A 25,760-nucleotide genomic window follows, 5' to 3' on the forward strand; every position below is an offset into this window, starting at 1 on the left:
CATTTGGACCATCATGTGCTTTTTAAAACCCCACGTTTCCCCAGAAAACCACCAGGCGGCGCAGGAGAGCACATGCTGTGGACCTGGGTGGCGTACTGTGAAGGCTACTCATTAGTGGAAGAAAAAAATCCGTCTCTACACAGACGGTGCTTTCTGGAGAGGAAACCAACAAGCTGAAGGAGGGTTGAGAAAGTAGAAAATCTCCCAAGGAGGGATCCTCTGGCTAGAAGGCATCACAGGAGGTCTTTGGTTCATCTTCCCAACTCTCTAAGATGGTCCTTATACTGTCGCAGAAAGAATCCACTAATGCCTCTCCTTGGCTTATACATCTCCAAAGGCCAGACTTAGATGAGGCAGCTGAACCCTTAGTGCTGAGGGAACCTGCGCTAGGGGAAGGCGCAGCAGGGGCGGCAGGGAAGGCGCAGCAGGGGCGGCGGGGATGGTGCCCGTCAGGGCTCCATGACCAGCGTGTTTGGTTTAGGAGCTGCCAAGCAGTAGGAAGTGAAGGGAAAGAGAAGGATATTTTATTTTGGGAATCTTGATGGAACTAGGAAGCCAGGAGCTATTCATTAAAACAGATACACATTGGCAAGAAAAAAAGCCCAATTGTACGGGACATTTTGAATTCACTATTTAACAACAGAGTGGAAAAAGAATCTCAAGATAACCACATTTAGCTGTGTAGCAATTCTCTCCCCCTTTCCTCTCTGGAACCCAGTTTTTCCAACAAAATCTTACAAGATGAAAAGAATTTAAAGAAAACGAGTTTCATACAGTCCCCTTTCTTTTCAGATGAAGAAACAAAAGCCCAGAGAAGGGAAGTGACTGGTTTGAGTTTACCCAGCTGGTTAGTGGCAAAGCTAGAAAAAGAACCCAGGTTTCTTGACTCCTAGTCCAGGGATTTTCCATCCATTTTTCTCTTTTTATGTACAGGAAAAGTACCAGAGTAAGGTTGTTATTTAAAAAAGAAATGTATAGCTTGGCAGTTCCTCAAAAAGTTAGACACAAAATTACCATATGACTCTGCAATTCTACTCCTAAGGTATATGAGCAAAAGGATTAAAAACAGGCATCAAACAAGTACACGTACACGAATGTTCACAGCAGCATCATACACAACAGCCAAAGGGTGGACACAGCCCAGATGTCCTCTAAGGGATGAATGGATAAACAAACTCCAGTATGTACATACCCTGGAATATGACTCAGCCATAGGAAGGAATTCAATACTGACATGCTCCAACTGGATGAATCCTGAAAACACGCTCGGTGAAAGAACCATGCACAAAAGGTCACAGGGAATGATCCCATAGATATGACATCTCTAGGTCTTATCTATAGAATAGATACATACATAGAGACAAAACACGGATTGTCTCTGGTGACCAGAGGCAGAGGGGAAGGGAGAAGGCGGGTAACTGGTTAGTGGGTATGAGGTTTCCTTTTGAGATGCAAATGTTTTGGAACTAGACAGAGTTGTGGTTGCACACATTATGAATGGACCAAATGCTACTGAATTGTGCACTTTATTTAATTTATTTATTTTGGAGACAGAGTCTCACTCTGTTGCCCAGGCTGGAGTGCAGTGGCACCATCTCGGCTCACTGCAACCTCCGCCTCCCAGGTTCAAGTGATTCTCGTGCCTTAGCCTCCCAAGTAGCTGGGATTACAGGCACGTGCCACCACACCCAGCTAAATTTTGTATTTTTGGTAGAGACAGAGTTTCACCATGTTGCCCAAGCTGGTCTTGAACTCCTGACTTCAGGTGATCCACCCAGCTCGGCCTCCCAAAGTGCTGGGATTACAGGTGTGAGACACCGTGCCCAGTTTTGAGCTGCACACTTTAAAATGGTTTATGTTATGTTTCACCTCAATAAAAAAGAGAAGTATGATATTGGTCTCCATTATGTGCTCATAAAGATGGGACAGAGGATGAAGAGGGCAGGTTATTTGATGTGAGCATATAAGGGTCCTCAGCTCCCCAGGCTGGGCTCACTCAGCATGGAAGACAGGCACATGGTTTGCAGCCCTTTCCATCCATTCTGAGGAAATTTCCATCCAAGTCAAAGGAAGGAGTGAAGCCACCATCTTTCTGAGTATGAGAGTTCTAGTACTGAGTTCAAAGAACCCAATGCAGAGTGACGGCAGAGATCCCTTGCCTGAAGGTACCCCCATATCAGCAAGGCTTACAGTTCCCCTGTCCCGATGACCAGGAAGAAAGGTGAAAGGGACAGGCTTGCTAGCCTACAGCAGTCAAGTCCACATTTCCTGTTCAACCTTAGTCATTACACAGTCTTGCCCTATGGCTCAGTCATGCCGCCTCTCAGCTTCCTCTCCCAGGCGTTCCAGCCACACCAGAGGTGACTGCTTAGGTGCAGAGAAGTGCAACATCCAGATGCGGGGGTGGTTGGTTTTAGTGACATCACCCTGCGGAGGACCAGGAAACTCCCACATCCCAGGAGGGAAAGTAAAGGAGAGGGGGTAGGTTGAGCCTGAAGAAGAGGGGCCACAGTGATTGTATTCACATGCTGGGAGAGAGTGTAGAATTTTTCTGTTTAGGTCCACAGGGGCAAAGCTAGGACCAAACAGGAGGATGTTTCAGAGAGACAGGTGCTTCCTTGAGTCACAGGAAGAATTGTCTGATAAATGCAGCCGTGCCACAATACCATTAGTGAAAATTAAACATACTCTAAATATGATATGTTTGAAGGATCCTTTTATATATAACAACACAAGAGGTAGGTTGTAAGGATATAAAATACATGAGAGGAGGGCTCATTGTGGGGGGCAGGGGGAGAGTGCAGAAAAGAACAAAAATAAATACAACAAAGAAATAAATCCTTTGTGGATGGATGGTATACTAAGTACTGGAGAACATGATTAATTCAGTTCTTGCATATCTGAGGTCTCCCAATCCCCCTACACACACACACACACACACACACACACACACACACGCACACACATTCATCCATACAGGAAGAAAAGAGAATAGAGCTACCTGAAGGTGAAATGTTCTGCCATGTTAAGTACTGTTTCATAAAAACTCCATGGCATTGGTCAGGCGAGTTACTGACAACATTCCTACACAGGAGGAAGGCTGGATGCTTTTCAGAACCATCTGGACACTCTTCAAACATGCAGATTCCCGGGCCCTCAATCTTCTAGGCAGGGGCCAAATCAGGTTGTAGATTATTTTTTAATGCCCTTAGAACCTGTTATCTCACACAGGGATGGTCCACACACATGGGCAACCTGCCTGAACACAAGGCCTTTAAATTTGCAAGGCTTGTGAGAGATTCAGATTCAAAATGTCCAAGATGGGGGACACATGTGAGTTTGCTAATGATCCGCCTGGTAAAAGACCCCTGGACATGGTGGTATCTTGTCTAGTTGGAGAGCATTGGCTGCATGGTTAGACCGCCTGATTTGAGGCCACTTCCCACTTAAAAGTGTGGGGCAGCGGGGAGGGGACGGTGCTTGGGCAAGCACTGAGCTTGAAAGCTTTGTATTTATCATCTGAAAAATGGGGATAACAACAGCACCGATCCTAGAGGGCTGCTGTGAGGATTTATCACACAATTCCTATGTAAAGCGCTTGGCAAAGCATGGGGCACAGAGTGAACACGACAAATGTCAGCTGCAGCCCCTGAGTAGGTCTGAGATCACAGGGATGAGGGAAGCGTTCTGTCCACCTCCAGGACATGACCACTGTGAGTAGTAAGTGGCTGCAATAATGACGCATCCACGGTCACAGCCCGCTTTGCTGTTTTTCCTTTTCTTCCTGGCCCTGGTTTCTTTCCCCATATTGGGGGCTCCTGGTGTTGATTCCACAAGCTGTCCCTGGCAGACGGATGAGATGCCCGTGGCTCCCACGAGCTGTCGCCGTTGGGAGCTCCTCACATTCCCGCAGCCACATTCTGGGCAGGCTGTCCTGGTGGTCACAACACATCTGAAGTGACAGGGATGAGAGAACACTGGCAGCATCAAGACATGGCTCAGCTGGCAGCTCTTCATCTCCTGGAGCGGAAGCCATCTCAGTGTCGGGCTGCAGTCGGCAGGGATTCATTCACACAGCCGACCGGGTGGCAGGCATTATTCTAAAGAACACACACGTGGACAAGAGACAAAGCCCCTCTGCTCTCATGGAGCTTCCATCCCAGTGGGGAAGACGGTAAATAAATGTTGAACAAAAAATCCGGTAGCAATAAGTGCAACAGAGAAAACACAACTGACCTGTACACGGATGTTTAGCAGCTTTGTTGATAATTCTGCCAAAACCCAGACAGAAGCAACCAGGATGTCCTCCCATCAGTGGATGGAGAAACAGAGGTACATCCAATGGAACATTACTCAGTGCCCCAAAGAAGCGAGCTACCAAGCCATGGAAAGACATGGAGGAGAGGCACACTGCTAAGTGAAGGAAGCCAGTCTGAAAAGGCTGCACACTGTGTGGTTACAACCGCATGACATTCTGGAAAAGGCGAAACTATAGAGATAGTAGAAAGATCTGTGACTGCTGGGGGTGCGGGTTGGGGGATGAATAGACAGAGCACAGAAGAGGATGTTTAGGGCAGTGAAACTTCTCTGTATGATGCCCTAATGGTGGATACTTGTCATTATGTAATACATTTGTCCAAACCCATAGAACTCCAAGAGTGAATTCTAACATAAACTGTGGCCTGTGGGTGATAATGATGTGTCCATGGAGGTTCATTGACTGTGACGAACATGTTAGCATGGTGAGAAATGTTGATAATGGAGGGCATTGTGCACGTGTGAAGATGGGGTGCATGGGAACTCTCTGTACCTTGAACCTAAAACTGCTCTAAAAGTATTTTTTTTTTTAAGAAAAAAAACACAGTAGTGATTGATATGATGTGATAAAGTGAAGTGAGTGGTCAAGGAAGACCTCACTGTGAGAAGCTGACACCTGACCAAGACCTGAATGGTACGAAGGCACTAATCTTGCAAAGACAGGTCAGAAAAGCATCCCAGGCAGGAAGAGCTGCTTGTGCAAAGGCCCTGTGGCAGGAATCACATTGCCCCATGCAAGAAACTGAGAGAAGCCAGCATGGCTGGAGCTTGGAGGGCACAAGGAGAAGAATGAACAAGTGACCATCAGAGAGACAGATTCCAAGACATGCTCATGGAGAGCTCTGAAGGCCAAAGGAAGGAGCTTAAAGCACATTCTAAGCATGACAGGAAGTGGCGGCGGGGTTTGAAGCCAGAGTGACAGGGTGAAATTTGCTTGTAAACACCACTCTGGCTGCCACATGGAGGGGAGAATGTCGATGGGCCAGGGTGGAAGCAGGGAGGCCAGGTAGGAGGTTCCACAGCCTCTGAGTGAGGCCAGCCCTCAGTCTGCACTCCAGACACCCCACACTCTTTCAACAAGACCCCCACCCTGTGCAGCCAGCCTCATGGCCACCTCTGGGGTAAAACATAAAATACCCAGAGGGGTGAGGACAGAGCTAAAGATTTCTTAAGAGTCTGTTAGTGCTGGGCACGGTGGCTCACACCTGTAATCTCAGCACTTTGGGAGGCCGAGGTGGACAGATTACTTGAGGTCAGGAGTTTGAGACCAGCCTGGCCAACATGGTGAAATCCTGTCTCTACAAAAATATAAAATATTAGCCAGGTATGAGGGTACATGCCTGTAATCCCAGCTACTTGGGAGGCTGAGGCAGGAGAATCACTTGAACCTGGGAGGTGGAGGTTTCAGTGAGCCGAGATTGTGCCACTGCACTCCAGCCTGGGTGACAGAGTGAGACTCCATTTAAAAAAAAAAAAAAAAAAAAAAAGAAGAATCTGTTAGTGCTGGATTTTCACATTGGGTCCAGAGGAGCTGGTGGGTTTTCTGAAAGTGACTCAGGGGCCTTCTTCAAGGAGGGTTAGGTGGAAGGAGAACAGGTGGGACTCAGGACCCCCTTCCCACTCTCCCCAGAGTTGCCACTGTTTTTATACTGGGGTTTCATATAAGGTTTTATTTGAAGAAAAGACTGTTGAGTGAAGGAAGAACAACAGTAAAGGCAGATTGGGAAAGGAGAGTGACTGGCATAAAGACAGTGTGGGAGGAAAGAACTGGAAACCCTGTGCAGCAGCCTAATGTTCCATGTTCAAAAACCCTGTGCCCAGGGTCCGTGACGCATGGGGGCAATGGCAAGGCATGGGCATGAGGAGGAACACACCAGGCTAAGGCTGCAGGGCTGGCCTTGGAAAATCCCCCAGGCGTCCCATGCTAGCCTTCGCATTTGTGTTGAGGCCTGGGGTGCCCAGTCTCATCTTCCCCTATCCCATTTTGGATTACTCCTACTTATACCCCCTGCAGACTGAATAGATCAGACACTGGCCAGATTCTAGATGACAGTATAGTCCTGACTCACAAGCTCTGCAGCACCCAGCCCAGGACAGTCAGGCTTGCTCAGTGCTGTCAGCTCCCCTATTTCTTGCTGCCACTTTCAACTCAGAACTGACCAGAAAGCCAAATATGTTCCCAAACCAATCACATAAGATGCCCACTTCTAGTTAGCCCATCACCAGTTTCCCAGACACATTTGGAGCCTTCCTTTCACTCATGACAAAGCTTTCCCACTCCCCTGCCTGCCTCTGAGTCTCTGTCAAATGCAGATGATGGTGGCTGACTCCCTTGCTGTAGCAAGCTCTGAATAAATAGCTTCCGCTTGTTCTCATGTGGGTGGTCTTTGTTTACTTCCACACTGTCTTTACGTCAATCACTCTTCTTTCCTAGTCTGACTTTACTGCTCTCCTTATTTCTCCTAATTCTTTGCCATCTTCCAGGCTCAGGTCAGGTGCCACCTCCTCTGGGAAGTCTCCCTTGGTTTCCCGGCACCATCCCTTCCCACCAAGGCTGGATTAGGTCCTCGTCCTATGTGCTCTTAGAGCATTCTGGAATATAATCACCATAATGAGTGCCAGATTTCAGTGTCAATTAATTGTTTCCCCAACTGCATCATGAGTTCCTTGAGGCTAAGACAGTGTCTTGTTCAACCTGCACGACGTCCAGCACACAGAGAACCCTAATACACATTTACTGGCTGCCTAGCCAGCACCCATACTATCCTCCTCCCATCCACAGTGCCCACATTTTTCTTTGGAGAATTCATGTCTACCCCTTTCTCAGAGCAATCCTACACCAATTCCAGGGCTAGGACCTGATTAGTTTAAGCCAATTACTAGCCTGTCACCACCACAGCTGGTTTAGGACTGGGCATCTCTTCCAGCCAGCAGCAGTGTGATTCATGAAGACTTCTGCTGAGACCTCTGGGAAACAGGAGTTTCCCTTCTCTTCTGAAAAAGACCCTGTGTTATCTTCAGTAAGAGGAGAGGCTGGAGCTGCTGGGGGTGGGAACGGGGGTCTCCATGTGGAATCTGAGGATGACTCAGAAAGCAGAGAGAAGACATAGGAAGACTCGATCCTTCATGTCCTTATTTGAGTTACTGATTGAGCATTTTCTGAAACAAGCCTTACTGTGGGTTTTTAATTACATATACATTTACATTAACAATTCTCTTTAATTTGTAAGCCAATTAGAGTTGAATTTTCTATCACTTGCAACTGGCAGTGCTTTCAGAATCAGAAATGCCCCTAGAATGCTGGTTGGTGCCTACCTTGCTGCCACTTTCTGTATAAAAAAAGCGTCCTTCCTCTTGCCCACCTCTACCTGGACCCAGCCCCAGTCCCAGCCCCAGCTTGCGCATGGATCTGCCCTTGACCATAAAATGTTGCTCTCTCCAGAACTTCCACACTCTCCTCAACTGGCTCTCTGCCTCAGCAGAGAAACCTCTTTAAGTTTCTCCCATCTTTTTTTTTTTTTTTTTTGAAACAGACTCTCACTCTGTCGCCCAGGGTGGAGTGCAATAGTGTGATCTCAGCTCATTGCAACCTCCGCCTCCTGGTTTCAAGTGATTCTCCTGCCTCAGCCTCCCAAATAGCTAGGATTACAGGCACCTGCCACCATGCCCAGCTAACTTTTATATTTTTAGTAGAGACAAGGTTTCACCATGTTGGCCAGGCAGGCCTCGAACTCCTGACCTCAAGTGATCCACCCACATCGGTCTCCCAAAGTGCCAGGATTACAGGCATGAGCCACCATGCCCAGCCTCTCTTATAACAAAAAGATCCTTCTCTGTATCCCACAGCCTCCCTACATATGCATATTTGAATGTTTTCTCCATCTCTTCTCTTCTGAAAGCTTTTTCTTTGTTGGCTTCTTCCTTTCCCATTCACTCCTCATGCTCCTCTAACTCTCTTCTCCTGACCTCCCACGGGTGAGTCTAGTGTTCTCAGTCTTTATTTTGCCACACCTCCTGGAGGTATCAAAAATTGTTAACCACTCCGTCTATCCTAACATTCTTTCCTCCTTGGCCTCTGAGACATCACTTTGAGGCCCCGTCTTGCGTCTGGCATTTATAGCCTCCATGGTGGCACTGATCACATGGCTGGATTATTCTCTTCTTCTGCCTAAAATTCAGTGTCTCCATTGGGCTCATGTGCCCCCATCTCCAGTCCCCATCTTTGCTGGTGGTACCCACCCAAGTCATCCAAGCCAGACACCTGGGAACTGCCTTTAAAACCCACCCCTTTTCACAGCCCACACCCAGGCATCAAGGCCCTCAGACTGCCTACTTCCCCATGCTGCTCATTCCATCTCCCCCACACTCTTTCCATCTCACCTTTCGCATACATGTCTCACACACTGTGGCAATAACCTCCTAGTTGGTCTCCTCCATCCAATCCATTCTCCATATTGCGATTACAGTGACTTTTCTAAACCCCTGATCTGATCATGTCAGTGCTCCTCCGAAAACCCTTCCATACCATCCCATTAATCTATAAGATCAGATCCATGCTTCTGAGAGCAGCACTCAAGGTTTTTGGAGATCAGGCTCCTGCAGGTCTGTCCAACCACCCCCCCCCCACCCTCCCACCACCAACCCCAAATGCTTTTTAACTGCACGCTGTAGCACACCATCTGTGCCTCCATACCTTACACATGTGATCCCCTGTGCCTGGAAGGATCTTTCCTCCTTGCATGTGATCACTTCCTACTCAGTCTTCAAGACTCTGCTCAGACATCTGCTGAGTGAAGAATCCCGCGCGCCCGCTATGCCACTCGACCACAAACCTACCTCTCTGGGGCACGTGGCACACTGCAGTAAAACTATGTTGAAACTAAAGGTGGGAAACATCTGTAAACATCCAGATAGTGACTATCTTAGGCTTTGTGAGGCACGTGGTTTCTGTCACGACTACTGAACTTCACCTTCGCAGTGTGAAAGCAGCCACAGACAGTGAGTGAACAGGCGTGTCTCTGTTCCAATAAAACTGTACTGACAAAAACAGGCAGATACTGGTCTGGACTTGGCCCAGAGGCTGTAGTTTGCTAACTTCTGACTTAATCTTTCTCCCCACTTCGTGAAATTATACTTTTTTTTTTTTTTTAAATGCCTTTCGCAAACACTGTCAATCTTTGTGAAATTCTTGAGGCTGACATCGTGTCCTGTTCATTCTTGTGTGCCCAGTGGCCAGCATAGTCCCTGGCAAGGAATATTTATGGAATGGAAGATCCAAGTAAAGGTTTCAATCCTGCCACTTATCTTTTACATTTTACTTGTTTTCCAAGCCTTTAAAAAATCTCAAAAATGGAAACAAATATTACTGCATTACTGACTTTTTCAGATGGTTGTTATAAGAACTAAGTGAAATACTGCACAGGAACATAAAGCTGTTTTTACTTTTTCTTATTGCATTCCTTCCTGACAAACTCAAGTGACGTCACTAAAAGCAAGACCTTTATGTTTTCTCTGAATATAGGGTAAACCTGACCCAAGGGACGCCTATATTCTGCCTGTCAGGGGCTGCTCTGGGGCTTAGCTGCAGGCCACACTCTGCCTTATAGTATCCCCTTATTCTGGGATCGAAGCCCAGAGTGAGGTTGCTCAGCCCATGTCTCCTCTCCCACTTCACTTCACTTGCCTTCTTCCAGATTCCTCAGGTGGCCCTGGTCAGAGTGAGAGAGAAAAGGGGATATCATAATAGAAGGATGGTTTAATGTTCTCCAAAGCCTGTTAAGGACCGTTTTTGTGTTAGAATAGGATCAGATGACTGACTGGTAGTAGATACAAGAAGAAGCATGGCATCAAGGTTTCTAGGTTGGGAAACTGGACTAGGATGACTCTAATAATTGACACCAAGAATACAGAAGGGAGAGTAAGTCTGGTAGTCACTGGGGTAAAGGGAGATCACAAGCGCGGAACAGAATATATTCAGTTTGAAATGTCTAAGAGCCATGAATGAAACAGTTCAGGTATTCCAAGGTTGTGCGCATGAATTACTGCCTAGGGATACACCAATAGATTGCTGCTACCAAGGCCACATGCCAGCAATTAGTTCTTAGAATAAACTAATCAAATGACTAGAATAGTACTACAAGAACCAACTGAGAGACACATTCACACATCACTGCCACAGGAAATTGTGGGGGAACAAAGAGATAATAAAAGCCCAACAGAGCCAATGCAAAACTCAGCCATTCTGCATTGGATTAAAAAAATGCAGCAGGGCTTATTACTACAGCTGCCTGGAAACAACTTGTTCAGGACTGAGAGAGAGGAGCTGAAATAGGAGGAAATAGAAGTATACAGAATTAAGGAGTATGCATGAACTCTTTTCAGATCTCTCCTGGAAGGCTCTTTCCTTCTTGCATGTGATCAATTCCTACTCAGTCTCAAGACTCTGCTCAGACATCTGCCGAGTGAAGAATCCCGTGCTCCCGCTGTGCCACTCGACCACAAACCTGCCTCTCTGGGGCACGTGGCACACTGCAGTAAAGCTATGTTTAAACTAAAGGTGGGAAACATCTGTAATCGTCCATTCCCCACACCCCGCCCTCCACCCCAACCCCCTGACCCATGTGAACTTAGCCAAGGCAGGGAGAGGCAGGCTAGGCCTGCTGAGTGCTATCAATGGTTAAACACACAGCCCCTCACTCCTCTTTAAAAAGAAGATCTTATTAACACTATAATAACTACATTCTCACTCATATTCTGTTTTTTTTTTTTTTTTTTTTTTTTTTTTTTTTTTTAAGAATAAAGAACCAGTGTGTGTCCTGCCTGGGCCTAGCCTCTATCACATTTGTCCTGGCAGAAAAAGTCATCCAGGAATCTGAGGGATAAAATCTGCCTTCTCAGAGCAGCCCTCAAGCCCCTGTATGACCCAGCTCCTGACCCCCGTGTGGCTTCTTCTCTCCCAGCATCTGCCCTCCTATATCCCCACACCAGCCTCCAGACCTTGGACCACCCTGTATAGGCCATGTGCTTTCTGCACCTCCTGCCATCTCTGCTCACAATTTGCTGATGCCAGAAATGCTATTCTCTTCCTTCTCCACAGTGAAAATTCCCTTTCTCCAAGGCCCTAAGTGGGCCACCCCTCCATAACAGGGTCCATGCCTTCCTACTGAAAGTAAGTGGCAATTTCTCTTGTGCTTCCTAGCATGCCCCATGCTCTGTTCCAGTGGTCATTTCCTCCTGCCTCATGGGATGAGTTTATTCCCAAATCCATCTCCTGCATCGGACTTTGAGGTTAAGCTCAGAGTCCATGTCTTGTCTCCCCTGAGACAGTACAATAAATACTCATGGGATGAGTGAACAGCCATCCTATCAGATACTTCCTATTACTGGGAGATATTTCAATAGCTCATCAATGAATCAGTATAAATCCTTGGTTGCTGTAACACTGCATAGATCTGTTGTACAGTATAAGCTTGAGTAATAACAGCAGCAGCAATAACCTAACAATAACATCTAACCAGCATCCTGTCCCTGTAGCAGAGCCTGCCCCGGCTCAGCAGACATGCTCATCTTTCTTTCTCAAATCTTCCCCTGCTGACTCTCAGAGCTTTCTGTCTAACCTGTCAGGGCCACACTCAGTGTCACCCTATTTGCTCCACTCCACGACTCTCAGAATTGAGGGATTCAGACACCCCAGGCAGCAGCCTCAGAATCGCCAACACCTCCATTCTCAGTCTCTTCCTTTCTTTTTCATCCTGAGGCTCTGGCTTAGCTGCACTGGGTTCTGAAATCTGCCTTCAGCCCAGGGATCGGCTGGGCATGACTGAGGGCTGCCGTCCCCTGCTTCCCCTCCTGCCCTCTGATCCCCGTGGCCACCTCCCTTCCATCTCTCCCATCCTAAGGAAGGAACGATACAACAGATGGAGACCCAGCCGTGCTCCATTCCTTCCAGCTCACAGGCATCTGAAGGCCAGGGCTGTGAGTCTCCTAGGAAACTCAAACTGTCCCCTATTGATGCCTAGCCTAAGGAGACAGAACACCAAGCAAGTGGAGAAAGAGGGATCTCTGGAAGAAAATAAGATTAGAAGGGGAAGAGGCAAGGAGGGACTCCACAGCTCCCACTCCCCAGAGCACCTGCCACAAAATGACATCTCACCGCATCTCCTCCTTTACCCCAGACGAAATGACCCCATGTCTCAGCATCTCCTAAGAAAGTCAGTCTGCCCACACAATCCTCCTGCCTCCCCTTTTGGAAGAGGCAGTAACTATACCAAACTTTCCAGGGCAGGACTTGGCAGCAGAGGAAAGCACTCACCAGCCTGTTTCAGGACCTCAGCCTCCCCCACACTCAGAGAGAGAAACCCAGTTCCTGGCTGGTATCGGGTCAACCAGTCGTCATCTTCTAGAATTTTCACTTAGCCCAGGAAACCTTGTATATGGGATTTGACTCCCCGTTTTCCCCTCCTCCCTCTTCAGGGTTGGAGTGGGGTGGTCTCCATCTGCTTGGTGGCTGTGTTTCACGCTTGGCTCCCTTTCATTGTCAGGGGGAGAGATCTGGGAGGAGTGAGGGGCTGTGTGTTTAACCATTGATAGCACTCAGCAGGCCTAGCCTGCCTTCTCCCTGCCTTGGCTAAGTTCACATGGGTCAGGGGGAAGGGGTGGAGGGCGGGGTGCGGGGAACGGTATCAGGTGGTCCTAATTCCCTCCTGGGGAGGGGGTGGAGGGGGACACCTGGTTTTAGGATTAAGGATTTGGCTGAAAAACAGCTGTTTCCTGCTCAACACTGGGAACTAATCTATAGGTTGAAACCTAAACCTCTTGGCTATTACTAAGCTGGGGAAGAGGGAAGTGTTGGGAAAGAAGAAAGGGACTTTTCCCTCCAGGTGACCACCATGAAGATCTAGTGAATACCTCGGATTCACACCAGGCTCTCTAGGGGCGAAAGCTCTTTATGAGGCACCGTGTTATTCATAAGCCACCAGCAGGACCAGAGCCCCACAAGAAGCCTGAACCCACCAATAAAGCGCAGCCATTTCTAGGGTGGGAGGTGCCTGCATCTCACTGCCACACCACAACTAGCTGGGCTATCAAGCCACAGAGCTTGGACACAGAGACGCCGGTGCTCTTTGTTGTAACTCCACTGTGTGGGACTGCCACAAATCTGTTAACCATCCACTTGTTATGGACCTTTGAGTTGTTTTTCTTTATTTCCTCCCCCATTACAACAACGCTACAACTCATGTCCTTGCATTTATATCCCTCAATATGGAGAAAGTGTGGTTGCTGCTTCATGCTGTCTCTTTGACCCAAGGCTAATTAACTGGAGCTTGGCACACTGCAGCCTGGCACAGCAAGGAAGCCCAAGGTGCATAGGTGTCCCTGGTCTACAGCCCAGCTTTGTCGTTGACACCTACACCACATAGACTGGCAGTCACTGGGTACACTGGGGAGGACAATCACCGATGCTACAATCCAGCCAGCTTTTTACGGTCTTTGGGGCTGTGGGGTTTTTCCTTATTACTGCTTACTCACTCATGCTCTGAGGGGCAGGACTAGGAAACATGCATGAAATGGAAAAGGTGCTCAAATTTAGTCAGCATACTCTTCTGATTAGCTGACCCAACACCCTGTGAAGGGCTGGCTTCAATAAGATTTGTGGTTGTCTGTGAGTGGATGTATTCAGGCCCTACTCCCTGGCCCTGCTAGTCACTGACAGCCTGACCAGCCTCCTGCCATAAAAAGATTAGCAGGTAAAACAGGATGTAAAGAAAACAAAAGTTAAGGTGTTACTGCTGGGGTTATATTGCCTGCCTCCACCCACTGAAAAGCAAGATGCCAACTCCCTCCTCTGGGGAGGAATTCTGACTCCACCACCACGGAGAAGAGCCCCACCTCTCTACAATTCAAGAAGCCAGCTTCTCACTTGCCTTGGCTCCCTGTCTGCTCCCCTCAGGGAGGAAGTTTTCACAGCAATTAGACACACATCCTTCTTCACAGCTGGAGGGAGAGGCTTGTGAAGTTCCCCGACCCCCTCCCGGCTCCAAGTGGGGGGAGAAGGCGTGGGGTATCAAGGCGTCAGGTGGCAGCTGTCTCCAGGGGCTCTGTCATTAAAGAAGAGTGGTCAGAGGGAGGGGGATGGTGAGGTGGGGCATGATAATCTTGTGTGACAGGTCCCTAAGGGCGGGATCTTTGGAAAGGATAAGGAGGAGGGACCCAGGTGGGAGGGAGTAAGCAGCTGAAGGTAGAAGTCCAGAAAGGGGCCTTGGAATTAGCATTAGAAGGTCTAGGGCTCTTCAAAAGGTCAAACACAGAGCTACCGTATGACCCAGTAATTCCGTCAGATGAATAAGCAAAATGCAGTATATCCATACAGAGGAATATCACTCAGCCGTAAAAAGAAATGAAGTACTGATGTGGCGAACTCTCAAAACATCTTGCTAAGGAAAAGAAGCCAGACACAAAGACCACATATTGTATGATTCCATTTATAGGAAATGTCCAGAATAGGCAAATCTCTAGAAAACAGACTAGTGGTTGCCTAGGGCTGGGGATGGAGGTGGGGAGAGGAGTGACTAACAATGGCATAGATTCTTGCGGGGGCGGGGGCTGGGAGTGGTGATAAAAATGTCCTAAAATCCATTGTGATGATGGTTGCCCAAGTCTATGGGCACTAGAAATCACTGAATTCTATCTATCTATCTATCTATCTATCGATCGATCGATCGATCTATTTATTTATTTATTTTTGAGATGGAGTCTCCCTCTGTCGTCCAGGCCAGAGTACAGTGGTGCCATCTTGGCTCACTGTAACCCTGCCTCCAGGGCTCAAGTGATTCTCCTGCCTCAGCCTCCCGAGTAGCTGGGAATACAGGCACCCGCTGCCATGCCCAGCTAATTTTTGTATTTTTAGTAGAGATAGGGTTTCACCATGTTGACCAGGCTGGTCTTGAACTCCTGACCTCAAGTGATCCACCCGTCTCAGCCTCCCAAAGTGCTGGGATTACAGGTGTGAGCCACTGTGCCCAGCCTGAATTCTTTAATTTATATAGTAAATATTATAACATGAATTGTCTCTCAATAAAGCTGTCATTTAAAAATAGTAATAAGGCAAGGCACTGTGGCTCGTAAATATTATAACATGAATTGTCTCTCAATAAAGCTGTCATTTAAAAATAGTAATAAGGCAAGGCACTGTGGCTCAAGCCTGTAATAATCCCAGCACTTTAGGAAGTGGAGGTGGGTGGATTGATCGAGTCTAGGAGTTCAAGACCAGCCTGGGCAACAAGGCAAAACTTCACCTCTACAAAATATACAAAAATTAGCCGGGCATGGTGGTGTGTGGCTGTGGTCCCAGCTACTCAGGAGGCTGAGGCGGGAGGATCACTTGAGCCCAGGAAGCTGAGGCTGCAGTGGGCTGAGATTGTGCCATTGCACTCCAGCCTGAACAACAGAGTGAGACCCGCTCTCAAAAAAAAGAAAAAAAAATATATATACACATATATACACACATACATATATACATATATATGCATATATACACATATATACACACATAATATACATATATACACACATATATACATATATATGAAAAAAGAATTACATAAGGACTTGGAAGGCTTTGTTAGAAAAAAAAACTATGATACTTTGAAAAGGAAAATGGATAAATTTATACATACAGTTTCAAATGTTCAAAGGAATTAAATTAACTAAGTTTATTGATGAAACCAAACAAGTGATTGCTAAAATCTGTAAGGTTCATGAAGAAAACTGTAAAACTTGTTGATTGAAGTAAAAAGTTTAAGGAGTAATTAGGTTTGGGGATTTGTAATTTTAATACATTGAAGAATAGTTAATTTAAAAAAAAAAGACGTAGGGCTAAGGTCTTGCATGTCACCTTGAGCAAGTCACAAACTGTCTGGTCGGTCTCTATCTCCATAGTAAATAACAAATTGCTGTACAAAAGGAAGGAGGCTCTAGAATGGCCAGAAACCTCTCCCTCCCTGAGCAGCTTTCCCAAGAGGTATCTGTGCAACCCCACCAGCCATCACTATTTCCAAACCCAGCTTCCTCACCCTGGGCCCTGCCAGGCTCCCTGAGTGGGGTGTCCATTTGAAATCCAGACCGTTGTCCATCTGAGGACCCACCATCTGGACACATCTGCTCATGACATCACTCAAATCAAGCTGCTTATTCTGTCCTCTACTGGGCAGATTGCAAGCCTAGTTTCAACAGACCGTAGTCCTAAAGCCATTTGAAAACCATAGGCTGAGCTCGAGCAGGGGAAAAAAGAGGGGCAAGACTACAGCAGAAGAAACTTGGGTTGGGGAAAAGAGAACTGACTTTCAGTCCCTTCACCAGATTACGAGCTTCTTGAGGGCAAAGGAAGAGTCTTTTACTCTTTCTTTGACCCTTCACAGAAGCGAGTATTAACTCAAAGCAGAACAGGGCTGGGCTTAATAAACTGGTGAATGACAAACTAGCTAGGAAGCCATGCATACCAGACAAGATGCAGAGATTTAGTGTCATAAGGAAGCGTGTTTAATCCAGCTGGCACATGTGACTTGCAGCCACACACACCTGAGTTTCCATCCCACCTGGCCATTTACCTGCTACATGGTCTTCCGTGGTTTATTCTCTGTCTCTGAGTCTGTTTTCTTGCCTTTAAAAGTGAGATAAATGCACTTATTTATTACAAGGTTGCTGTGACAATTCCTAAATGATGTACATAAATAGCATCTAATCCAAGGCCTGGCACATAGTTGGCATTCAAAAACTATTGGTCCTTTCTTCGCCTGTAATCCCAGCACTTTGGGAGGCTGAGGCAGGTAGATCATGAGGTCAGGAGTTCAAGACCAGCCTGGCCAACACAGCAAAACCCTGTCTCTACTAAAAATACAAAAATTAGCCAGCTATAGTGGCGGGCACCTGTAATCCCAGCTACACGGGAGGCTGAGGCTGGAGACTCACTTGAACCTGGGAGGTGAAGGTTGCAAGGAGCCAAGATTACACCATTGCACTCCAGCCTGGGTGACAGAGCAAAACTCCATCTCAAAACAAAACAAAACAAAACAAAGCAAACAAAATAAACAATTGGTTCTTTCTCCTCTCCCCCAGGTTATAGCTGGTATACTGATTTGTGATAAGGCTTTGGACAAGAAGGGGTTTCACATCTACTTTGTAGATCTATAGTGTGGACGATGCCTGTGCAGACACCATACCCTAGCTCTATACCTAAGGAATTATTGTTTACTCTTAGAGCCAACAGATGGTTATCTGCACAGGCAGTCTACTTTAGACCAGAGAGAAAGGGAGGCTCCTATAAAATCCCAGGCCAGCCAAATCCCCTCTGGGCTCCCCTCTCTCCTGCCTTTGCCATGGTTTCTACAAGCAAAGCACTCCACACCAGCTTCTTCCACCAATGTCCCACAAGCTCTGACATCAACCAAACAGCTGGAGTCAGCCCCAGAGAGGGAGCTGGGTCTTCTGAAGTGACATCCATTCGGCTGCCAATATTGGTTTAGCTGCTGATATTCCAAGGATAGCACATCCCCGGTTGCATTTTTAAAATTCCTGTCTGATGTGATAAGCGGGAGCATAGGGAGGAAAGAACTAAGACAGCAGGAGGGAGCAGCACCTGTTCCTTCCCTCCCTCCCTGCAGCCTTCTGCATTTACATCCCATACAGACATCAGTCTGGATCCAACTGCTATCCTGGCAGGCTTCTACAGGCTGGAGGAGATGTGAAAATACAGGAGGCATGGGGGAGGGGAGGTGGGAGCAAAAAGGGGAAGGCAGCAGACAGAATGAGGATTGTCCTGAGTTATAAGATACACCATTTGTCTAGAAGTCTGGTTGCAAAGCGCTGGCGGCTACAAGTGCTTATGCCAAAGACTCTTAGCTCCAGTGGTGTGGAGGAAACCTTGGTGTCTTATGCCCTGGAAGGGTCTCCCTTTGCTAGAGCATATGGTCCTCTTATTAGAAACTCACAGGTGACATGCTGTTTCAAACCTCACAGTCCAGCCTCTGGTGGAAAGGTGGGCTTAGCGAGGTAGCAGGAAAGGCTGAGAGGGGTCTAGACGTGATTGCATCACTGCAGCAGAAGGGAGTAAACAGCACAAGCTGTTAGGGCAGTAGCTTTCACTCATGTCCCCCACATTCACCCTGCAGGTCTCGGTGCCCATAGGAAAATGGGGCTAAGCACGGGGGCTGCCTCAGGTGCCTGGAATCAGTTTGGGGGCAGCAGGTGGGCAAGACAGTTCCTAATGAAGCTCCATGGCCCCACCCTCAGTGATCCACAGCTGTGTGTCCTGGGCCCATGCTGTCCGAGGGGGCCTGTGTCAATGTTTCTGGAGAGAGGAGGCCCAGCTTCCCTCTGACAGGCAGAGGGACTTAGGAGTGTGAGTGCAATTAACCAAATAGACCTGTTTGGGAAATTGAAGGCCTGGGGAAGCTCAGTGGTTTCTCTGCCTTGCATCGGAGGGCCAGTGTCTGCTTCCTGTGATGGGAGGTGACAAGGAGTGGACGTACTGCGGGTGGCAGGAGGGAAGGGGAGAGATGAAGCCTGGAGGCCTGAGCGTGGAGGGTGCTGCATGCTGGAGTGGGAGGAAGAGGGAGGGGCGGCTCAGGAGCAGACGCCTGGGGCAGCTCCATATGGCAGTGGTTTCCAACAAAGGGAGAAGACGCAGAAAAACTGAGGGCTTCCTCCTTAGGCGGTTTCCAAGCTCACACCTGGAGCCCCAGGGAACACTTGCACAGAAACAACTGTGCGTTGTTTCCAGTGAATCTTGGAATGAGCCACCCTAAATACACAGCCAGCCCCAAACCCAAATGGTTGCCACACAGGTGCCAGAGTTGGACCACAGGATTTGAATCCTGGCCCTTTGGGCTTTGGGCAAGTTCCTTAACCTCTGTGTACTTTTATTCTGCCATCAGTAAAACACGGGTAATAATGGGCCCTACTTCATGGGGCCGCTGTGGGAGGATGGAGTGCAGGGCACAGTGCCTGGTGCACGGGGAGTGCTGAGATGCTGATTACTATAATGACGACTGTTATCATCATCTACAGAAGCCTGGGTCGGCTTCCCTTCTCCCAGAACTTACTGTACCCTCAACAGCCATATGTCCTGCTGGCAAGGAGTCTCTGCAGTCTTTCTTATTTCTTTTTTAAGGTTCCTCTGTGTGTCTGAAGGTCCTTAGATAGGTACTCCTCCTTCATGATTTGTGGGTGCTTCAGACTGGAGGAGGCAGTGTGACGTCACAGCGAGAAAAACAGTCTACAATTCAGGGCATCCAAGTCCAGTAGGGGCTCTTTTGCTAATTAGTTTTGCGAAACCTTGGGGGAAATGACTTCTCAGAGAGCCTTAGTTTATTCATCAATCAAATGGGAACGATGACAGCAGCCTTGCTCATATCACTGAATCGTGTTGACAGTCAAATGATACAATTAATGTAAATGGAAACACTATTAAAAGGATTAAGCTCAGAACTGATATTCGATTTTGCTGGTTAGACTGGTGGTGTCCAGAAGCACAAGCCAGAATGAAGTTATTCTGGTCAGGCAGGAGGTGGCAGGGCATGACTCTGTGGCAGCCATGTCTGCTGTCACACGGTAGGGCTGCTGTCATCAGAGAAGGCAGCCCCCCCCCCCCCCCCCCCCCCCCCCCCCCCCGGGTTCCTTAGGTGGGGATCTGGTCAGGCTACCTAGAGTGAATGTTTTGAGAGAGCTGTGGAGGGACAGGGATGGAGAGTAGGGAGGGTGCATGGGAAAGTGCCAAGAGCGGGGGCATGGTGACACAGAGCTGCACTAACTCCGTCCAGTTTCATATATACTTCGTACCATTTAAATAAACGAGTGCACCACTTTTGCAATCACACTCCTTCACGTGCAGTAAAAGAATGGCATGCCACACCCCGCCCCCGCCGCCCCTGCCAAACACACACTGTCAGTATGTTCAAGTTCAAGGTTTAGTAACAATGACAGGGGGAAAAAGCCCTAAGTCAGATGAATTTCCCAGGTGCGCTCTGAAACCGACACTGTTCTGAGATAAGTGGTAGCCCTAAAAGGGCCCACCTAAGAAACTACCTTGATAAAACAAGTATATCTGAATTGCCACTGACATGAGAAATAATAACCCTCATTGATTAAACACCACGTGCCAAGCACTCTGCAGGCTCTCTATCTGTTTATATATTTACTCTTTAATCTTTACACAAAATGTTGGTTATTATCCCCATTGTATGAACTAGGAAACTGAGGTCTAGAGGAGTTCAGCATTCCCAAGGTCACAAAGCAAGTGGATCTGGAATTTCAGAAGATGTGTCTGGATCCCAAGTCCATGTCATCAGCACTCTCAGCTTCCACTTTTCAACCCTCTCCATGCCCCTCCCGCCAAGTCTCAACTCTTTCTGGGAGGACAAAAGACTCCAAGAGAGGGAGGTGGAGTGAGAAAGACACCTTCGATGAGGTAGAGATGCCCAAACTCAAAGAATAAGGAAATCTTGCCCTGCTCAAGCCTCCAGCCCAACCCTCCTAGCCCAGCAGCCTCCAGGAGGCCAGTCTGTCACTATTGCCCATTACTGCTCTGTTAAAATTCCAGCCCTCAGTTGTCATGTGTCCTCCCCTGCTACTGGGACCTGAGAGTAAAACAGGAGTTGTTGGGAGTAGCAGCAAAATCTAACCCGGAATGGAACAAGGCAGACCCTGGGCACACGGCATGACTTAGTGCTGTGGGCCTCAGCTGCTTACTGCGCCTGGACAACTGTCCATTTGCCTGGGCCCAATGCCCTGCCCAGGGCAGGGGTTCTCGGACTGTCTCCCATATGCCAGGGCTGTCACTCAGGAGCTCCCAGGTGGTGGAGGTCCAGGCTAAGTAGGGTATGGGCCACCAACAAAGTCTTTTCCCAATTTTTCAATTAGGTGGACACTGGGACAATGCCAGCACTAATGTTGGCTGACTGTCCCTGCCAGGGAAGGCTTAAACACTACCCTTACCAGCCTCCTTGCAAGGAGAACCTTGGCATGCAGTTCTGGGGCAACTCAGGGCTTCTATCTCTGGGGAGAAAAAAGGAGATGCCTCTCAGAAGATTCCTGGGGCCCTCATCAAAGACAAGGGGCAGGAGGCAAGAATGTCCCCTCACTCTCACCCCTCCAATGACACATACCCCAGGCCCAAGTCCTACTTACCCTCTCTGCCTCATTCAGCCTCCTCCTTGCAACACCAGAGGAGGCTCCGTTCCAGGCTGCAGAGGGAAGGTAAACTCCAGCGTCCCAAATTGCGCATAAGTCAATCAACCTGTCTCAAGCAAGCACAAAGGAGAACCCCGGGGTTACTCTAAGAAAGGAAAAAAGGAAAAAAAAAAAAAAAAAAAAAAAAAAAAAAAAAAAAAAAAAAAAAAAGGCTTTGTGGTTTTCAGCTTGCTCATTCACTGGGGAAATTACATCTTTGCCCACATCCATTTGTAAAGTTTTGCACAGCATAACACCATCTTTGTTCAAAGAAGTTCAAAGCACTCTGGAAAAAAAAAAAAAAAAGAACTGATCCTGCAAGGGTGATTGTCTCTCTCATCTGTAAGATCATTTCTTAGTGCCCTGACACCACAGTCTAATTGCTGATTCCCTATTCACCCCAAGAAGTTCAGCCGTATCTCGAAGAATCTCTCCTACACCAGGGGAGAATTTACCCATAATCATCTCATTAATGTTTTAGCTTCCTAGGAGAACTATGTTTTTCTTCCCTGTCTACAGATAAGCAAACCAAGTTCACCATAAATAAATCTATAACATATTGAAAGGGGATCCAATTTTAAGGTCAGGAGATGCGAATTTTAAATCCTAGCTTGTTTTGTCATTTAGAGTAGGACACTTCTCTATGTGTGATTCAATTTCTTAAACTGTAACATGGGGAGAAGGCATGGCAGAGTGGATCAGATCATTAGTTAGTGGGGTTCAAGTCCAGTTCTGAACAATCGTATAACCTTTCTAGGTAGTGATAACATATTCCATTGAGACATTTGTTATAACATTAAAATGTATCTGCAGGAGGCTGGGCATGTTGGCTCACACCTGTAATCCCAGCACTTTGGGAGGCCGAGGAGGGCAGACCACTTAAGGTCAGGAGTTCGAAATCAGCACGGCCAACATGGTGAAACCCTGTGCCTACTAAAAATACAAAAATTAGCCAGGCACACCTGTAGTCCCAGCTACTTGGGAGGCGGAGGCAGGAGAATGACTTGAACCCGGGAGGCAGCGGTTGTAGTGAGCCAAGATCGTGCAACTGCACTCCAGCCTGGGCAACAGAGTGAGACTCCATCTCCCTCACCAAAAAATTGTCTGCAGGAAATGGTGTAATCCACCCTTCTAGAGGTGAATGTGCCAATAGCTATCTAAATAAGTATGCATTTACTCTGACCCAAAATCCCAATTCCAGGAATCTATTCAAAATATATCCTATATGCCCATAATCTCCAAGGTTCTCATTAAGTGAAAAACACATGATAGAAAATAATGTTTAATATGCTACCATTTATTTAGGAAAGAGAGGAGGAATGCAAAAATATATATGCATTTGCTTATATTTTTTTAAAAAGGCAATAAAATGATGAAGCACAAAATGCGTTTTAAAAGACCTACAGGGGCCAGGCGCAGTGGCTCACGCCTGTAATCCCAGCACTTTGGGAGGCTGAGGCAGGCGATTTCCTGAGCTCAGGAGTTTGAGACCACCCTGGGCAACATGGTGAAACTCCGTCTCCACTAAAATACAAAAAATTAGCCAGGTGTGGTGGCTCACACCTGTAATCCCAGCTACTTGGGAGGCTGAGGCATGAAAATTGCTTGAATTCGGGTGGCAGAGGTTACAGTGTGCCAAGATCACGCATTGCACTCCAGCCTGGGCAACAGAGCGAGACTCTGTCTCAAAAAACAAAAACAAAACAAAACAAACAAAAAAACAAAACACACACACAAACACAAACAAAAACAAAAACAAAAAAACACCCTACAGAGAGAGGGAGACATGAAGTGCAGGGGACAGACAGAAGCTGGACTGTGAATAGACCTTGTTACATGGATTTGCTTTGGACTATGTAATTATTTGACATAATTACAAAACATAATTTAAAAATTTCAAAGAGGTCGGGCACGGTGGCTCATGCCTGTAATCCCAGCACTTTGGGAGGTCAAGGTTGGTGGATCACTTGAGGTCAGGAGTTCGAGACCAGCCTGACCAACATGGTGAAACCCTGTCCTTACTAAAAATACAAAAATTAGCCGGGTATCATGGTGGGCACCTGTAATCCCAGCTGCTCAGGAGGCTGAGGCATGAGAATCGCTTGAACCTGGGAGGCGGGGGTTGCAGTGAGCTAAGATCGCACCACTGTACTCCAGTCTGGGTGACAGGGCAAGACCTTATGTCAAAAAAAAAAAAAGTTTCAAAGAATTATGTAAAAATGAATATAAAATGAAACAAATGAACCTTTGAGTCCAGTTGGTTGGCATACTACACATAGATTAAAACACTAGTAATTTGACTGTGTATCCTTATCAGTGGTGTCCAATCTTTTGGCTTCCCTGTGCCACCCTGGAAAAAGAATTGTCTTGGGCCACACATAGAATACATTAACACTAAAAGGAGTTAAAGTAAATTGCAAAAAAACTCATGTTTTGAGAAAGTGTATGAATTTGTATTGAGCTACATTCAAAGCCATCCTGGACTGCATGTGGCCTGTGGGCTGGACAAGCTTGCCTTAGATGGATGTACCACAAAGATAAAAAGAACTGCCCTATGTCCCACAAGAAATCCTAAACTGTTTTCAATAATCATATTATTGATGGTACTATAATATTATTACTGTGAGACTTTTATATGTTCATTGTGAATAAATCAAACGAGTACTACTGTTGATCTTGCTTGGAAACAAGATTTGCTGGTTGAAAGGAGATACAAAAGTAAGATTGATGAGATTGGGTACAAATTCTGTAGTCTTGGCTGTGAACTGGGAGTATCAGTATGTCCTTCAAATGTTTTAGGTTAATCACACACACATGTGTGCATGCACATTTCCTAGCTCTGTTCACTGTAAGGCCTAGAAACAATGACCATCCTAGTAGGAATGAGCACCTCTAGCAATCAGATTATAAATTCTAAATACCATTCCCCGAGGAGGAGTTGGGCCTCCTTGGAGAAATGACTGACTCCAAATTTGATGTCACAAACATACAAGATAAGCTTAGAACATCCTGTCATACCAAAAAAGCAAACAGAGTGTCAAAGACTACGAGAGTCATGTCAGAAGGACTCAGAAACCAAGAAGAATAAGGTTTCCCTGGTCAAGTTGAGCATCAATAAAGATAATAACTGCAACAGGGAGAAATATAACAAATGTGTTTAAATCTACGAATTCCTAATAATATTTTTAAATAATCCTAAATAAGCCATTAGTCACATTTGAAGGATGTCAGGGAAATGCCTCGCTATTTTGAAAACTGTTTAACAAAAGAAAGGGGGAAGTGGGTAGGGGCATAGCTGAAACAAGATTGACCTTATATTGATAATTATTGACAAGGATGATGGATACATAAGTTTCATTATATTATTCTCTCCTCTTCCATAAAACATTTTCAAAGTAAAAAATATTTTAAGTGATAGAACAGGTCAAGAAATAGGAAGTCATTGGAATGTTAATTCTTGGAACTCTTCTGAACGACAGACATTATAGACATTCAATCCTAACAGTAATCCAGTATCACATGATATTGATATTATTATTATTTTAGAGATGAGGCCTTGCTCTGACACTCAGGCTGGAGTACAGTGGCACGATCACAGCTCACTGCGGCCTTGACCTCCGGGACTTCAGTGATCCTCCCACTTCAGCCTCCCAAGTAGCTGGGCCCATAGGTATGTGTCACCACACTTGGCTAATTTTGTTTATTTTTTGTAGAGATCAGGTCTCACTATGTTGCCCAGGTTGGATTTGAACTGAGCTCAAGCAATTCTCCTACCTTGGCTTCCAAGTACTGGGATTACAGGCATGTGCCACCATGCCCAGCCTGATATGGATATTATTATCTCCAGTTTACACCTGAGGAAATAGGTGTAAAGAATCCATGTGATGCTGGGCACAGTGACTCATGCCTGTAATCCCAGGACTTTGGGAGGCTGAGACAGGTGGATGGCTTGAGCCCAGGGGTTCAAGACCAGCCTGGACAATATGGCAAAATCTTGTTTCTACAAAAAAAAAAAAAAAAAAAACGAAAAAGAATTCATGTAAGTCAAACCCACATGTTCTTATCTCAAAGGCCCACTATTCCACAGTTGCCGCTCCAATACCCTCATTGATATATCTGGGTTAATAAAACCTTCCTTACCTATATGAGAGTGTCAGGGACTGCAATGAGATAACACAGAGGAGAGTATTCAGAAAACAAAATCTCCATACAAATATTTT

The 25,760-nt window shown here is 46.7% G+C and overlaps 1 protein-coding gene across 22 annotated transcripts in view; it reads right to left on the minus strand.

Moving 5' to 3' along the window:
- NFASC (neurofascin) overlaps window positions 1–25,760 on the minus strand; it is a 201,101-nt gene that overhangs the window by 86,554 nt on the left and 88,787 nt on the right. For 21 of the 22 annotated variants that reach the window (XM_050762345.1, XM_050762304.1, XM_050762356.1 and 18 more), the window contains exon 2: window positions 21,499–21,607. The exons of the other annotated variant lie outside the window; for it this stretch is intronic. In XM_050762345.1, the coding sequence (XP_050618302.1) occupies window positions 21,499–21,607 (109 nt within the window). The remainder of the gene's footprint in view (window positions 1–21,498; window positions 21,608–25,760) is intronic. 22 annotated transcript variants of the gene reach the window in all.

The sequence above is a fragment of the Macaca thibetana genome, chromosome 1 (genome assembly GCF_024542745.1).
Source record: "Macaca thibetana thibetana isolate TM-01 chromosome 1, ASM2454274v1, whole genome shotgun sequence".
NCBI classification, from domain to species: domain Eukaryota; kingdom Metazoa; phylum Chordata; class Mammalia; order Primates; family Cercopithecidae; genus Macaca; species Macaca thibetana.